A 17,102-nucleotide genomic window follows, 5' to 3' on the forward strand; every position below is an offset into this window, starting at 1 on the left:
ACCATAAACTCTGCCCCAATGTCTGCCTGAACTGTTAAAGACTCTCCTGTGCTTGATTCTACTGTTTTCCCAACATTGTCAGCAATTGAGATTTTTCCTTCTGTAACAGGGGTCAGTTGCTGGAGCCTTCACCTCAGGCACACTCTGGGTTCAGAAGTAACAGTCACCACACTGATGGGGTGGGGACAAAGGCTGATGAGACCGATGGGAAGGCTCAGCACAGCCAGCCAGGAAGCAAGCCATGACACTGAAGGGCAAGAGGATGCTCAGAAACATCAGTGTCCTAAAGCCAAGCCCACTGAACTCAACAAGGACTTCAGCAGTCAACTACTCCTAGAGAAGAGGCTCCACTTGCTCAGCCGACAGGTAGGAGAGTGTCTACTCCCACCAAAAGCAAGAACCTGGGTCAACTTCTTTAAGTGTTGTCCCCACTGATGATGAACAGAACACAGGTCAGGAAGAGACACACTGATCGTGGCTTCTTTCCCTTGGACAGCAAGATGGGCAGACAGCCCATGCTGACCCCAAAGATGCAGCAGCAGTCACTGGGAGGAGGAGGTCACTTTTCATTCATGAGCAAAATCAGACCCATCTGCAAGACCCCTTTCGATAGGCCAGAAACTCCCACCACAAGCCCTCCTACAGACAGAAGAGATAAAAAAGAGGTTACTTACTATAGGAGTAGCTGCTAACTTCAGATATTGCTGGTGAATGGGAAACCTTGAGCTGATTTTTGACTTTCAACCCCACCTCCATCTTCTTCATTTTGGCTGTCACTTTGTTTTTACCTTCCTTGGCAGTTTTCAGTGACAGGCCCAGGTTCTTGGCCAGGCTCTTCTCCTCCTTGCTTGGCAGAGCCTCATGGGCTGAGAGGTATCTGCTGCCACCTCCACTGGTTTTGAGCTTTCCCCCAGAGCTCTCGGCAAACTTGAAGGGGGATTTAAGCTTGTCTTGCTTGGTGAGAGACAGGGCCTTGTCAAGCTTGCTGGCCAGCTGCTCCTGATCCGATGGCACCTTCTTCTTTTTGAGCTTTAACTGCCGAGGTGAAAGGAAGAGACAAGGTGAACACGGAGCAGATATCATGGCAGACCTGAGGGATTTTACTAGCCCTCCAAATTGTCTCATGCATGTAGTTAATAAAGCCTCAAGGTAGTCTTAGCCCTCAGTTGCCATAACCCACCATGGTTCTAGGGAAGAAGAAGAGGAAGATGTCAGCAAACAGTACAGTTTTACTCTTACTGAGCACTACAAAATTGCAAGATTAACTTAGAAAACTTGAATGCTCTTCCAAAAGAAATATGTTCATAGAACAACATACTTTGGAGTTCTTTTTTCTCTACACTACCTGGTTTTTAGGGTATGTTTGGATTGGTTTTACAAGCTTTTCTCTAAATCACAAGGATTAAAAATCTTCTTTAAGATTAAATAAATTCGGATTTCCACATAATCAACCAGCTCCAGAGGCTGGGATGCCAAAAAACCCCAAATACCTCTCAGCATGAGCATCAGCACCACTGCACTACAGCCAGAGCTGTTACAACCTTTCCGGTATTTTCTCGCTTCTTGAAAAAAGCAAATACATTTTACATGTGCTACAGCTAGATAACAGCAGCTCAAACTCAGTACTTTGCCTGCATGCATTTTGGATTTCATCAGCAGCTTAAAGCTCCAGTAAGTATCCTACTGCTTCAACAGGAGCAGAAAACCCTGCATTTGAAATAGCAAGGTTGTGCTTCCCTTCCTCCTTGCTTCAGGAGGTCCATTCCCCTGTGCTCTCTCAATAGACAAAGGGGTAAGACAAGCCCTGCTCTGGACTCAGAGCCAGTGCAGCACGGAATGCTCTGGCTGGCTCCAAGGCATTTGACTCTGCTGCCTTCCAAGGAGGTTCAACCTCTGTAAACCAACATTAGATCCTCCACTGCACACAATCCTCTCTTGAGGAGCATCTAAACCCATGTGAACTAAAAGCAGACATTGAAAGATCAGGAGTCCAAGCCAACACCAGCAAAGCAGGAAAGAGATGGGCTTTTGGCCCATGGCTCCATGCTCCCCACAAGGGCACTGACCTCATTTGAGAAGCTGGGAGCTGCATCATGCTCTTCCCAGCTTGGGTTCTTCCCTTTTATCTTGCCACTGCTGCTCTCCACATCCTCGTCCTCCTCTGGGAGGGCCCCTTTGTGTCTCTTCTTCATGCCCTCACCAGTCTCAGAGTCTTCAGAGAGCAACAAGGACTTGCTCAGTCTGCAAGCCAAGCACAGGATGGGTCAAGGTGGAGGGGCTTTCCTCCCTGTGATGCCCACCAAGCTCAAAAGTGAGGTTAAATGCCTCCCAGACAGTGGGGATCCTCAGCAGGAGCCAAGTGAAGTGACAGCAGTTTAGACAAGGTTTTCCACCAAACTGGAGAGCCTAAGAGCCCCTTCGCACACACTCTTGGCCACCAGGACAGGTGAGGGTGCCTGAAATCAGAGACCTGCAACATGGTCTCTAAAAGGAAGTGCTTGGTGTTTTGGTAACAGCCACCAAAAAGTGCCTCATTTGGTACAGAGCAGCAACAGGAAGGACTGACAGCTGAGGTGGCCCTTAAGGTCTTTTCCCACTTCAACTTCCATGGACTCTGCAGGTGCAGAGAGAGACTCCTGAGGCCCAGGGAGGTGCCTCACTGCCCACACACTTGCTTTGGTATGAGCAGGAGGTGGCAAGGCAGTGCCACTTGAGGTGACAGGGAGGGACAAAGGCACTGCAAGGACTGCCTCACTCCAGACTCCAAGTCGGGCCCCCTGTGAAATGCATTTGTGATCTACGTCATTGGACTTGCTTTGGGATTTGGGGGGAAAGGAGAGGGTAAATAAATAAGAAAATAAAATAAAAAATAAAGTAGGTGAGACTATAAGCACATCTTTTCCGGCTCCCCAGCCACCTCCAGTAACTATCTGATGGATGATCACTCAACAGCTCAAGATTCCTACCAAGCTTCCATTTCAAGCTCTCATATGCTGCCTCCTTCACCCTAAGCCTGCTGGTCAGACCACTACCACAAAGCCACTGACACAGCCTCCTCGGATTCCAGGCATTTCCCCTCCCTCTATCCTCTCTGCTGACCTGCACAAACAGCTAAACCAACACCTCAGGCCCTGGATGCTGGCTGAGGGTGCACCTCCATCTCCCAGAGCAGCCTGCTCCAGCATTCCTGTGATCCAGGGACACGCACACGCAACAGCACCCACACATGCACAACTCCAGCTGCCTCTGGATGCCTCCAGCCTGCCCAGCCACACAAACACGAAGAACAAAACACGGAGCCACCAAGAGGGCAGATTTTCAGAAGCGTTGGTCAGTGGGAGCTGGGCACCTGAATCTGATTTGCAGTCTTGAAAAGGACATTTGCAGAAATATGGAGCACACAGGGAGGCAGCTTGGAAATGCCTTCCCTTTGAAGAGGTCATCTATGGTAGGGTAGATGGCCAACAGTGGTGAGATCCAAACAAGAGCAGTTGGACTTGCAAAAGAGAAAAAAGCAGAGTAGAGGATAATCCAGATGCTTGAAAGAGAGATGCCAGGCAAAACCAACTCCCACTGATTCAGGGAACAGAGAGGAAGACAGAAGAAACACAGCAGAAAGGTGCTACAAAGTAGATAACCTGGAATAGCCCTGTCCTTCCCAGTTTTGACATCAACATCCCCACAACTGGCTCTACAGCACCTGATTGCACCATCTGCTCTCCTGAAAGCACACGAGGACACACTCCCCAACTCCAAAACCTCACCAACAGCTCCCTTCCTGCCACATCACCTCACAGCTGCTCAACTCCACCTGTCCTACCTGCACCCAACACCAGACAGGTGCTCCACCTGTGGGGAAGGAGGACACTGGCACTGCATTCCCACCGTAAGGACATACGTCAACGGCACGCGCTGCCACCGCTGCAGCCAGTGGCCAGCCAGCCTGCCACCACAACGAGCCCCCGCTGCATCCGAGATGCTCTCCCCAAGTCACACCCTGGCGCAGTGACCCTGCCGTGTTCCCGTCTTCCCCAAATTCCAGCCTTACTTTCCACTCTTGCTGTCACTCTTCCCTCTTTCCTTAATGGGTGACAGAGCGCTTGATCCAAGTTTCCTCTTCCTGGGCCTTCCAGGGCCTCTTCTCGCCAAGCTTCTACTTTTCTCGTCATGCTTTTCCCTTTAAAAAAACCACACGCTTCACTGTTAACCAAGGCAACAAAAAAAAAACCAAAACCAAAAACAAAAGGCAAAGGGAAAAAAAAAGAGCAAAAGCAAATTTTGCAACCGAAAAGCAAAACAAACAGGGAAAAAAATAAAGAAAACAAATCCAAAAAAGAAGAAAAAGGGAAAATAATTTAAAGAAAGCAAGCAAGAACGGGAGCCAACCCAGAACCTTTGCCTGCCACCAAACTACTAAACTGAGCTGCTGAAGCCAAGGTTGTCTCTAACACAGTGTCCCAGCTGCAGTCACCAGTTACCAGGCTGTCGTGTCACATAGCCTAGGAGTGTGCTGTGCAAAGCTCTGGTGGGATGTACCAGGAGGAGAGGAGAGGAGAAGAGGCAGGGAGGGATGGAGGGCAGCTTTCTCTCCTGGGCCGAGAGGCAGTGGAAGTGCCCAGCTGGAAAAAACCAAGACTTGGGTGAGCAGCCTGTGACTTACTCGGAGTCCCTGCGGCGCTGCAGCTTCACCAGCTCCCGCTGCTTCTCCTTGTAGCGCCGCTGCAGCTCGGCCAGCCTCATCCTGTAGTCCAGCTCCATCGCATCCATGTTCTCGATGGCCGATTTGATGGAGTACATCTGGGGTGGGGAGGCAACAACAGAGTGTCAGGACACGTCCGGGGGGCCACACCGGGTGCCCTGGCAATGGCCAAAGTGTGTGGCCTGGCAGAAAGCCCTTCGTGCTGAGAGGGGAGCAGACACCAGCACAGGCTCAGAGTGGTACCCAAGAAAACCAGCAAAGCAAAGATGTTCTGTGGCACAGGATGGCATCAGCTCTGAGGGGCTGCAACCCTGGAAGAGAACCTGCAGGATAAGATGCTCTTTACCTTGTTTAAAAAGACAGATCAAAATATACCCTATCTTGGAATACTTACTTGCTCTGTACAAAATAATTTATCAGCCTCTTCCACAGGGAAGGGCCAGCAAATTAAAAATAAACAAGGAAAAACCCTGCTGCCACTATTTTTATTTATCCTCTGGCCAAAACAGTAACACACAGGTTCCTCTGGTTTCCCATTAAAACACCACTTCCAGAGCTGACAAGGGTCCTGCTGAACTTTGACTAACAAACAAGGGAAGAACCTAAACTGCAGCCCACTGACTCCTGTGCAGCCAGGAATGTGACATGAAGGAACAACCAGCTCGTTCTGCTGAATGCAGAGGGGCAGCACGAGCCAGCATGAGCCCCCAGACTGGGGCTGGGACAGTGAGTTGTGTGAGTGGGTGCACTGGGGCTTTCCAGGCTCAGCCACACTAAGAGCTACTTACTGGTTCATCTTTCTTCTGCATCCAGCTGTACTTTTTGTTGGGATTCAGCTCTCGAGGCAGACGGATGGTTTTCAGACTTTCCATAAAGGGGGTGGAAAGCACTTCCATGAGCATGTGGGTGCTGGCAGCCAGCAAACTCTCCAGCGTTGGCCGGACAGGGAAACTCTCTGGACCTGCTGAGAAGGACAGAAAAAAAAGCTGCAGAAGATCACATTCCAAGACTGCTTCTCCAACAGGCACAAGGAGGGGCTGATGGTCCCTTCTCGACCATGGCTGCTCAAGGAGCTCCCCAGCCACCCTTGGCCCCCACTTGAGATCTCCTGTTGTACTCAGCCATGGTGTAACTGGCAGTCCCCATCACTTCTCACCTCAGGAAGTTACTGAAAGGTGAGATTCTTTTCAGGACCAGCCAAGCTCTTGGAAAGCATCATCTGGAGCTACTGGGGCCTCTGGTGCCAAACCCCAACAGACTGTGGACTCAGTGCCTGCCAGAAGGGTGTTACCCTGGCAGCTCTCAGCAACTGGGGCTCCGTTTCCGCTACGCATACCACAAACTGTCTAGACATGGCGAGGGCCTTTGGAAGGGAGAGCAGTACAAAAGCCACACGTAGCTCAGCCTGCTGCAACAAAAACTCTGCTCCAACCCCATCTGAAGAACCAGCCACTCCTGCAACTCAGAGCAGTGCTCTCCTTGCTGCCTGGCTGAGGCTGCAAGAGATCCCACCTGTGACTCCGCTCGTCTGCCCACATGGAGAGCACAGGGACCACAAGCTGGGAGACTCAGCATGGTCTGAAGTTGACCAGACTCCCCACTCACAACTTACTTTGCATTTCTTGCTTCCGTTTCTCCAGCTCCATCTCTGCAATTTCACTCAGCAAAGTGATCCCTTGCAGGAAGGAGTGCTCCAGGGTCTGGTCAGTTAACACCTCCACTTTCATCTGGGGTGGAGTGACAGTGGTGGTAGTCAACAAGGAACAAGCCTGAGGCATTTCTGTAGCAGCCACCAAAGCATTCATCCCAGCCAGTGGGTCACCCGGCTTGATGTCCAGATCTGGGATTTGGCAAGTGATTGCCTCTTCTGTGTAGGAAGGGATCTCTGGCCCCTGCTCCCCCTCCTCAGGAGGCAGGCTGGGAAACTCCCTCGCCCGGGGCACATCAGCGCTCTGCAGATCCATGGCCACAGAGGCCTCCTCCCGCTGGGGCGTCAAGTCCATCTCCGGGGGTTCGCTCTCCGCATGCACGAGCAAACCGTCATAGTCCATGTGCATGGAGCAGGTTTCTGCTCCACTCCCGCTCTCTGCCTCAGCCTCTGCTTCTGCAGGACAGGCCACAACCTGGTAAGGAGGTGGGCAGCTCTGAAGGTCTTCCTGGTCCTGCTCCATAGCACCCAGGGCTTCGCCTTGGTGCAACAGGAGATTGCAATTGTCCACGTTCTGCACTGGGACGGCTGCAGAGGTGGTGATGTTCAGAGTCCCCATGTCCTGCTCACAGATGCTTTCTTGGCTTTCCTCCATCTGCACCTCTGATTTCACCCTCTCTTCCAAGGATTCCTCTTCTGCTGCTGCTTGGATGGGCTCGAGGATTTTGGACGGAGACAGGTGGATGGGCTTGACCTCTGAGGAAAGGTCCATGTGTTCAGAGCCTTCAGCAGGCAGCGGGACGTCAGGAGCCAGGCCATCCGCATCAGATGCTGCGGGGGGCTGGAGGAGGTAGGGATAGTGTCTTCCAAAGGAGGGAGGAAGGGACTGGAATGGGTATCCAGGGGGGATCTCTGCAAGATATCAGAAGGGACAGACTGTGTAATGGCTGGGTCTCCAAAGCACCTTCTCTCTCACTAAGGCATAGAGCTGGTTCCCTTTGCTTCCATCATCTCTGGTCTCTTCTTTTCTCAAGCAATAGCTGCTTTAGGCATCTCTCTCCTGACCAAGCTGCCACATGCAGCACCCCAGAGGTCCCTTCTCCACCTTTCCAGCACTTTCATGCAACTGCAGAGAGATCTGCCTCCTGCATCTGCTCCCACTGGAACTCCAGCCTTGGAAGAACCAACCCAGGCTCAGCCCAAGGGAAGAAGAGAGCCTACAGCACCAGGCACCCAGACATCAATCTCAGTCCATCACACCAGCCCTGCTCCTTCCCCCTCCCCTGCCTTTTAGAGGAGCTATGTGGCTTTCCCTAGGGGAAGGGACAGAAGCAGGAAAAGAGCCAAGGAGAAAAAGGGAGGCAGGCACAAACACAACGGGACTCTGCCAAAGCAGGGCTCTCTTACCTGGGAACAAAGCCTGATATGGACCAGCAGCCTCTTTTTCCAGCTCCAGGTCTTTCTTCTCCACAGTCTCGGGCGCCTCTTCCTTTGGAGGGATGGCAGGGGCAGGGGGTGGAGAGGCGGGGGGTGGGCTGGAAGGATGGGAGCTGGGGGTGGCGGGGTAGGAGTAGGCTGGCTGCGAAGGTGGCTCCTCCATCTTTTGGATCACCTCAGCTTTGAGCACAGACACGGGTGAGGCCCTGGGAGAGAGGGGAGGTGGACTCACAGCCTTGCTGTAGGACGTGGAGGCGCTGGGAGACAGCACAGGTGGTTTTCGGTGCACCAGTCCCGGGGCAGAGGAGGAAAGGCCAGATTTGGCACTGTCCAGGCTCCGTTTTGTCACCTTCTCCTCCATATCCACACGCTGCTCGTTTGCCTTCAACCTCTCCTGTGACAAGAACAGAGCAAAACTCAGCACAACACCTGGAAAGTGGCACTGACCTACCACCAAGCAAGAGCAAAACAAGGTCTTATCAAATATGCAGTGGAATAAAACACATTCCCCAGTGCAAGACTATTGGAAGACCAATCTGATGGAGGGTGACACTGATTTACAATAGCTTCATTACAAATTCCCAGTTCCAGGAATCATGAGAAGGATGTCTCAGCTTTCATTTTCATCCAAAGCAAAACCATTTATATTTCCAAGCCTCCAGCCTAGCAAGCCCGCACGTAAAATGAAGCCTGAAAACCAGAGGACCACTATAAAAATGAATGGGTGTAAAACACCCAAATGAAAGCTCATGACTTCCAAAACCTTTTCATGAATGGGAGCTCTCTCCAGGAGCCAATGTGACTGCTGCAAGTCCTGCAGCTGCTTCTCTGAGCTGCTCAAGAGATTTATTTGGAGGTGACCAGGGATGAAACCACTCAACTATACAAAGACATCTCATGGGAAGGAATCTAGGTCACACTGCTGCTGCTGGGGAGCTCTTCTGACAGCACTGCTCAAGGGCTCTACACCAAACCCTCCCAAGACCCACTCTAACTGCAGGATACACCAAATGCTTCATATCCCAGAGACCAGGGCAGAATCACTCAATGCATCCATACCCTTGAGACACACTTGCCACACAGGCACAGCTGCATTTTCTCCCCAGACACTCCAACTTCAGGCTCGTTTCACAGCCAAGCAAGAAGTTCTTGAAAACATACCACGAGCTGGGCACTCCTCTGCAGCTCCATGGCGTGGGCTGCTTGCTGCTGCAGGATGTACAGCTCGTGCTGCCGCAGCAGCTGCTGATGGGAGAGGAGCTGGAGCTGGTGAGCGTGCTGGAGGGAGCTCCTGGTTGGGGGGTACATAGCGGGCCACAGGGGGGGTGCCCGGTCCATCAGCTCTGCTGTGGAATGAGCAGAGATGCAGTCAGGGAGGCAGCAGGGTAAGGATAGATAAAGGATTCAGGATCACTCAGCGCAATGATCTCTACAGTCCCAGAGCGCAGGGGATGCCAAACACTGGGCTGTGCAGAAATACAACCAGAAACCGGAGGGGAAAGCGTGCTGTGCTCCCCTCTGCCGCCCCAGTCCCACCACCCCTGTGCCCTAGGGCCATTGGACTTGCTTTGCTCTCCAGCCCTTGGTTTGAGTCCCTGCCTGAGCCTATGATTCTCCTAACCAAGGACTCAAACTCTGCAAGGTCCTGCAGGGGATGAAGAGCTACTACTAAAGATTATATGTTTCGATCTCCAAAACACACCTAATGAGAGGCCTGCTCACACCCACCCTACAGCTGTGGCTGCTGGCCCCCACAGGTAGGTATGCTCCTCTCTAACCCTCTCCAAAGTCTGTTTTCCCCACAGCTGTCAAAGAATGGTCCTCAGGCACAAGCTCACATCCTTACCAAAGTGTGGCAAGTGCTCGCTGGGGATCACAACAAGCTGCCCTGACTGTGGGTCTCTGGCAAACTGGTAGGCAGAGGGGAGAGCTCCCCCCATGGCAGGGGGGAAGCCTGGAGTCATGCCCTGGTGCAGGGAAGGGTGACCAAGTCCTGGAAGAAAAAACACCGAAGTCACAACTCAAGAGATGCAGACCGCTCCTACCCACACGAGAAGTCATCTACTGCTCCAAAACGCCTCCTTGCCTTTTCCCTGAGCTCATCAAACAGCCTCGCTGGGCTGTAGCAACACTTTTCCCTGGATTTCACTGGTGTGAACACCCTCTGGGCACTGCTCCCTCCCAGGGCACTCACCGTAGGGATGGCCAGCCAGCCACATGGAGGGGCTCCCTGTCCTGGGGAGCCAGGGGTGGGCTGCCAAGTGCGAAGCGGGGTCTGCAGACCAACGCCCGGAGCCCGCCAGGGCTGGGCCTCCCGTCACCATGAGGTTGGAGTTCAGACCGTTGGTGGCGCAGCTGGAGGGGTGTATTCGGGCAAAATCTGCCAGCTCCTTGCTTTCTCTAGGGATGGAGGAGGCAAGAGAGACACAGTGAGAGAAGGTCCAAGTGATGGAGGAGCCTAGGAGTATGGACCAGCCTGCAGAACCAGTGTTTGCAAACCAGGGTCAGTCACTCAAGGACAGCTGTGATGGAGGTGTCATGTCTAGAATAAAACACTCCATCTCTCCAGCCCTTTGGAACAGGCATGGATTTGCAGCTGTCTATTAGAATTGCTCTGCTGAGGTCTTAGGATCTGCCTATAGCCCCATGTACCCCGCTCAGCATCCCTCTCCACACCAGCAAGTTTGGTACCTACACCAGGGTGGATGCAATCCTGTCTCCTCTTTGGACTGGTTGTCCCTGAGCTCAGCTTGTGACACTATGGGGAAAGATCTCACCTCCTTCCAACCCTCACCTGAGCAGCTTCTCCTGATCCCGCTCCAAGCGCCCTGCCAGGAGGTGGCTGTCTCGGTGGCGGCTCCTCTCGTCCCCACAGTCATCTTCGGAGCGTCCGTGCCCTAAGAGACAACCCAGCACCATCAGACAGGAGAAATGGCCTGGAGAAAGCTGTCCCCTCTCCTCTGGGCATGGAGCAGAGTACCTGAGAGCCACTATACCCAAACACCAGTGTCCCCAAGGATGTTCCAGGTTCAAATCCTGAAAGACCACGCAAGGCTCTTTGTATGATCAAGATATTCTCAGTAAAGCAATATTCTCCTGGTAGCAACCAAGTGCATATGTTTTGAGGTTCATGTCTCCAAGACATCAAGGGACTACTTGCCACGCCAAGTTGGTCTCCCAGGACAGCACAGCCACCAGCCTGGGAGCAACAGGACCAAAGGAAGAGAGTGGCAGACTTCCCATCCCAGCAAGAGCCGAGATGCAGCTAAATCCTGCATCAAACCACATATTCCTGCTTAGCACATCTCAGAGAGGGGAAGGATTTTATCTCTGCACTTTCTGAAGCACCTTCTGATCTTGTAAATTAGTCTAGGAGCACTGAGTATGTTTTGAATCCCTGCCCTTCTGCAACAGGCAGAACCAACAATACAGACCTTCACAAAACCAGCCCGCTCCACTCTACAATTCAACCATTAGCAAGAATCTGCATCCCCCTCGAGACATGCAACAAGAAAAGGTCTGACGAGGCAGGGACACATATGGCAGATGAGGGCAGGAATCCAAAAAGGGGGGCTGGATGTTTGGCTGGAGAAACCACTTGTCCACAATCAGCCCAGCTCTTGCAAATACAGCCTGGCATGGTAGCAGCTGCATCTGCGAGAGGTTAGGAGGCACCTTCACAGGAGCAAGCACAGAGCCTCGCTTGGCTCTGCCAGCACCAGGTATAGGGGCTACCCTTCCCTTTATCCAAGATCTTCACTCCAGTTGCCTGATTTTAAGCTTGCTTTTCCCTAGTTTTTTCCTTAGCTTCTTTCTTGCATGCTCATTTTTCACACAATTCCCTGTTGCCCCTCTCTGCACTATGCTTTGGTGATACACTCCACTCCTAAATCCCAGCCCTGCTTGCAGAGAGCACTCAGCCTCGCAGGACTGCACCCCAGCAGCCCTTCCCAGGGTCCTCGCTCTCCTGTCTGGATATGGTTTGGCATATGGGAAAACATCTCGGAACATCAAGTCTATTCTGCTGACAGGCAGTCTTTTCAAGGAGAGCTCTAGTGTGTATTTCCACAAACCTGGACAGCCCATGGGTTTTTTGCTGTCAAGTCTCCAATTCCCTCAGCTTTTACTGTCAGAAGGAATCCAGGAAAAAGACAACATCTCTCCCAGCTCCTTTCCCCAAGGCTTCTTCACGGGCTCCAGGCAGAAAACAAAGATGCTTTAAAACCTGGCACACAGCTCTCCCTCCCAAAGGACGTTCCAGGGTCACCACATCTCCCTCACAGCCTGCCAGGACACCACGTGCAGCCCAGCCAACCCCAGCCAGCCCCTCCTTGACTCACTGAATGATGCCCCACACATCCTCTGTTGCTCACTTTTACTCCCCAACCACCACAGCACAGGGGCTCCCAAATCCCGCTGGAGCCCAAACATCTTCCACTGCCTCTCCGCCAGCATTCCCTTTCCACACCCTAGCCCAGGTTTTTCCCCTTTGGAGCCCCTTTTCCTATTTCTTTCCCCTAACCAATGCCCAGCTGTCTCTTTGGTGTCAGCAATATGGAGCAATTCCTTGGAGAGCTCACAGCCTCCCTTCCTTCCTTGGCCTAAGGTGAGTAGACCCCCTCCCCCAGCCTTTCATTAGAAATGTGTTATTTTGTTATTTTATCATCACTCCTCCCTCTCCCATTTACACTCCTTGTGCTCCATTATTTCTAGACGAGTTTATCATCTTTTTTCCACCCCCCCATCCAAACACAAACACTGAAGGACCTCAAATTCCCACCCAGCCTCCATCCCACCAACAGGACAGTCCCTTTTCTGGACAGAACGATGATTGTCCAGACAGTGAATGATCATTCTGTCTATATATATGAACATGACGCACGGGCTGCATAGAAAAATTCAATCAGTTATGCATGGAGGAAAGGCTTAGGTCCGTTCCCTTGACAACCAATGCCCGGTACTAAATACTTGCATTTTACTTGCCAAATACTACAGATTAGCCAACTAAAGCCTGCTTTCTCCTTCTTAAAAGGTCTAAACATTCAAGCACCGTCCACTCAGCGCAAGCAAGCTAATGTTATTAGACGAATATCTCCTGGCACACAAAGGGGGGGGCAGCATTTGGGGGGCGAGAGGAGGAGAAAAGCAGTCTTGTTTTCTGTCTGAAAGCCAACTGCATCACTTAGCAACGAGCCCAGAGGCCTGCCAGAATTCAACCCTTGTTTGCAGCCTTTTAGTTCGGCTCAGTAAATTACATTTAACGCAAGCTGGGAGCGTCTGGGACGATTGAACGGCTGAACAAACAGCTCCCTGTGCTGCCCACGAGGTCCTCGGCCGGCTCCCGGCTGTGGGGAGGGCACTGGGAGGCGATGGGAATGGGGAAGAGGGGCTGCTGCCTGAGGGGAACTGCTTCTTGCCACTGAAGTCTGGGAGAGGGGGGCAAAGGCAGAAAAATGGGGAAGGCAAGGGCTAAAACTGGGAAGCTGACCATTGCTCGCCAGCTGCTCGCTTTGGCATCGCTCCTTGGCACAGCAGAGCCCCGTGCCAGGCAGCCCCCGGGTGTTATCTTGCTATACAAGTCAAGCAGAGAACCAAAATCGCTCTGGCGCCATCCCACTCCTGCCAGCACCACGGCTTAAATCAAAATCATGAGATTACAACAACAGTACCGAGGTGGTTTGAGAGGTTTCTCTGTCACTCCCTTTGCTAATGGATCAAACTCATGGAGCAGGATTGTCCTCAGAGGTGGCCAGAGGGGATGGAAGCGGGGACAGGGGACTGACTGCCTCTTGCACGGGGGTCTTGCTTCCCACTGCGGTTTACAACATGTCCTTGGCTGGCAAGGGAGGCAAACGCAGCTGAAGATGCCAAACTCAGTTCATGGCACACAGCCTGCACTGGGTGGCTGCTCTTCCCAGGGAACTGATCCTCCAGGGAAGCCCTGAGACAAGCCCTAGGGAACCTACCTTTGATGCTGCTGAGAGACAGCGAGCGATCCCGGTCTGCCAAGCTGGGCCCCAGTTTGCTGCTGCTGCTGCTGCTGCTGCTGTTGTCCTTCTGCCGGGCCACAGCCACAGCAATGCCTACAGGCAAGTGCCTCACCTCCACCTCGCCCTGGGAGCCGATGCTCTCACGGCCGAAGGATTTGGCACTCTCGGGTCTCTCAGGGTCCCTCTTCAGCTGCTTTGCAGGCTGCTGCAGCAGCAGCTGCTGCACCTTGGAGGCTCCCAGCTGTGCAGAGTCCAACTTCACGTTGCCCAAACCCCCAAAGGGGCTCTTCTTGCCGCAGCTCTGCCGGGACGTCGTCTCCTTGGCAAAGCTGCCGCTGTACTTGATGAGGCTCTGCATGGCCGAGCCTTCTCCGTGTGAGGCAGGGTGCAGGACATCTGCGGCGCCCCGCGAGCCCACCACCGAGGACCGTGGCAAACCGCTGGGGTCAAGGTAGACCTTCTTGGCTTCCTCCTCCACCCGGCTGACGTGGTTGTGCTGCGCGGCCAGCACCGCCATCTGCGTGGTGGCAAAGTTGCCCATCTCAAAGGGCTTCCACTTCTGCTCGGGCGGTTTCAGCTGACCATGGTCCAGGTGCTGCCGGGAAGAGTCCAAAGTGCCATAGACCTTTGCTGCTTCTTTGGAGCTGGATCGCTGGAAGCGGTCCCGCTCGCAGGGGCGATGCTCTGCCTCCGGACTCGGCTTCAGCAAATCCTTGGAGGCCAGGAACTCCCTGCTCTCCGGAGAGCCCAGCCCCGGCCGGTTGAGGAAGGGCTCTGAAGTGACCTGCCTCTTCAGTGCCATGGAGTTCGTCCTGATCACCGAACCCTTCTCTCTCAGAACCTCCATCCTTTTGGCATCACTGTGACAAGAAAAGTCCTGGGACAAGAGTGTGCGGGAGGCATCTGCAAGGCACCGCTCCGTGGGTGACTGCAGCACCCCCACCTTGCCAAGGTCCTTGTCCTTCCCCTTGTTGTCACGGGCCTGGGAGGCGATTTGGATGGGCCCGCTCCTCTCGTCATAGGCTTCGACCGAAGGCACAAAGGTGGGGGCGATTACTTTGTGCTCCCTCCCCAGCTCCTTGGCCGGTGGGAAGATGGTGTACATGCTGGAATGGACGGGCTGCGGAGGGAATGTTGTGGCTGGCGTCATCTTCCCCGTCTGCGAGGGGTGTGGGGATGGACAGCTACAGGAGATGTGCAAAGCGCCCACAGAGGGCAGGAGGGGCTCCCCCCGCTTCAGCCGCTCCGCGTGGGCGTGCGCAGAAGGCCTCATGTTCTCATCGTGCCGAGCGGGATCCTTGGCACAGCGGTCCTGCTCGGCACCCAGGACCTTCAGCATGGGGTCCCCGCCACCGTTGCAGTTGCTGAGGGAAGAGCTCTGCAGCGGGTTCTTGGACTTGGGCTCCCCACTGCCTGCGCCCCGATTTGGCATGTGCTCAGCCAGGAACGGCGAGAGACGCTCGCCGACCTTCACCGCCTTCTCCACCACGCTCACTTTCCGGTCGCTGTCGGGCTTGGTGTCCTGTGTGAGGTCGACCACACTGCGGGGTCGGGGCTCCTCCTTCGGCTTGCTCTCCTTCTTGGCAAAGGGCAGGGACAGATCGCTCCGGCATGCCCGCTCCTTCCCACCGGGGTCTTTCAGGCCTTCTTTCGAGCTCTTGTGCAGCTGCCCAAGGTCCTTTTCCCGGAGCAAAGTGCTCGACGTGTGGCTGCCCACGGTCCTTGAGAGGGGTGGCTGCGGGTGCAAAGCGGACTGGCCTGCATGGCTGGACAGGTAGAATCCATCTGCAGAGTAAAAGCAACAAAAATTATCACAAGCTTCCAACCCCTTCAGTCCTACACAGAGACAGGCAAGAGGTGGCAAATCAGGAAAGAACAGATTTCAAGGATGTCTTAAACAAAAATGCCCAGGGCAAAGAAGACCAAGCAGGTTCCTCCATGTGGGATGCACTACAGCCCTGTCTCGTGCATAGTGGGGCTTCAAGGAGGGACCTGGCCAGCTTTCCTGCAGGACAGCCACATCCAAAACCTTGGTACCACTCAGCCCAGGAAACATCCCAGCTGATCACCTTGCTCTTCACCCTCAGCACTCCAGCATCCAGCAGCACCAGCAGCCGAACAAGCCCAAAGGACAGGGTAAGTACCCAGGGGTGACCGATGGGAAGGGCACACGGGGTCCCAGACTCACCTTTCTGTGACTCAAAGAGGCTGTGCTGTCCCAGCTGGGCCAGGAGCGGACTGCCGGCACTGGGAGGTTCGAGGTGGCTCAGGGGAATGTACGATGGGTAGAGACCGTTAGGCAGATGGGAAAAGCCTGCAGAAAACGGGAAACAGAAGAGGGAAACATGTTTTATCCCGAGCAGCACGCTGCCTTGGAACGAGCGCCGCAGGAGCACAGACTGTTGTGGCTGTCGGTCCCTCACACGCCAGGAGCGGCGGCGGTGGTGAGGACGCAGGCGGTGACACACAGCACACGCAGCCCAGGGCAGGGACCCCTGCTCAGGGACCCCACTTCAGGTACTGACCCCCACTGTGGGTCCCCCAGCTCAACCCAGGCACCTCTGTGGGGCTCCAACTCTGCAGCAAATGGAGCATGCTGCTTCCTGAGCAGAGCCTGACACCTGAGGGCTCCGTGACCAAACCACCTGGCTGATAAGATGTTTTATCACAAGTACAGCAACCTGTGGGTGAGAGCACTCCCCAGCGTGCTTCCAGAGCCACGATAAGACCTCCTTGCCAGCACAGCTTTGCCAACACAGCTCATTCCTGCTGCAAGTGCCTAGTACTGGGTACAGGCTTTGGGAAAACATGAGAGCATCCTCCAGAGCAGCTCACAAAAAGCATAGTTTCACATATCCAAACTCAGCATCTTATCCCAGAGGAAGGCAAAACAGAGGAGACACTGACAACCATCCACGCAGCATATCCTCACAACCCTGCTGCCAGTGGTCTGGATGTCCTTGACACTGGGTCCCCAGCAACATCCTCATGCAAATCGTCCTCATCAGCATTTCCTCAATGAATACAATCACCATAACAGTGGTAAAAACACACACTGCTGGCTACAGGCAGCAATTCCTCTCCAACACTGCCACCAAACGACACCCGCGCAACACTACAAACCCAACCCTCCACCAGAATCAGTATCCCAGTCCATGCCATAATTTAAAAACTGAGTTAAAGCCATCAGGAGAATCTGAAGGAGCCAGTCAAGCCCCCTGCAACCCTCCTCCCTTACCCTCAGCCTGCATTAGCAACCAACTTCCCCCAGATTCAACGACCCCACTGAAAGCAACCAGGCAACAAGTTTGTCAAGAGTCCAGCATCC

At 53.6% G+C, this 17,102-nt stretch overlaps 1 protein-coding gene across 5 annotated transcripts in view; it reads right to left on the minus strand.

The window, feature by feature from the left end:
- The window catches only part of TNRC18 (trinucleotide repeat containing 18), a 56,497-nt gene that overhangs the window by 22,007 nt on the left and 17,388 nt on the right, over positions 1-17,102 (minus strand). For 2 of the 5 annotated variants that reach the window (XM_068207146.1, XM_068207144.1), the window contains exons 3-15: positions 15,963-16,088; positions 13,751-15,559; positions 10,579-10,681; positions 9,979-10,184; positions 9,631-9,777; positions 8,946-9,130; positions 7,755-8,178; positions 6,312-7,259; positions 5,488-5,663; positions 4,661-4,797; positions 4,049-4,177; positions 2,067-2,241; positions 675-1,035 (exon numbers count right to left, since the gene is read on the minus strand). In XM_068207146.1, coding sequence (XP_068063247.1) covers positions 675-1,035; positions 2,067-2,241; positions 4,049-4,177; positions 4,661-4,797; positions 5,488-5,663; positions 6,312-7,259; positions 7,755-8,178; positions 8,946-9,130; positions 9,631-9,777; positions 9,979-10,184; positions 10,579-10,681; positions 13,751-15,559; positions 15,963-16,088 — 4,926 coding nt within the window. The remainder of the gene's footprint in view (positions 1-674; positions 1,036-2,066; positions 2,242-4,048; positions 4,178-4,660; positions 4,798-5,487; positions 5,664-6,311; positions 7,260-7,754; positions 8,179-8,945; positions 9,131-9,630; positions 9,778-9,978; positions 10,185-10,578; positions 10,682-13,750; positions 15,560-15,962; positions 16,089-17,102) is intronic. The other 3 variants (XM_068207145.1, XM_068207147.1, XM_068207148.1) reach the window with 3 other exon arrangements.

This window comes from Anomalospiza imberbis, chromosome 16 (genome assembly GCF_031753505.1).
Source record: "Anomalospiza imberbis isolate Cuckoo-Finch-1a 21T00152 chromosome 16, ASM3175350v1, whole genome shotgun sequence".
NCBI classification, from domain to species: domain Eukaryota; kingdom Metazoa; phylum Chordata; class Aves; order Passeriformes; family Viduidae; genus Anomalospiza; species Anomalospiza imberbis.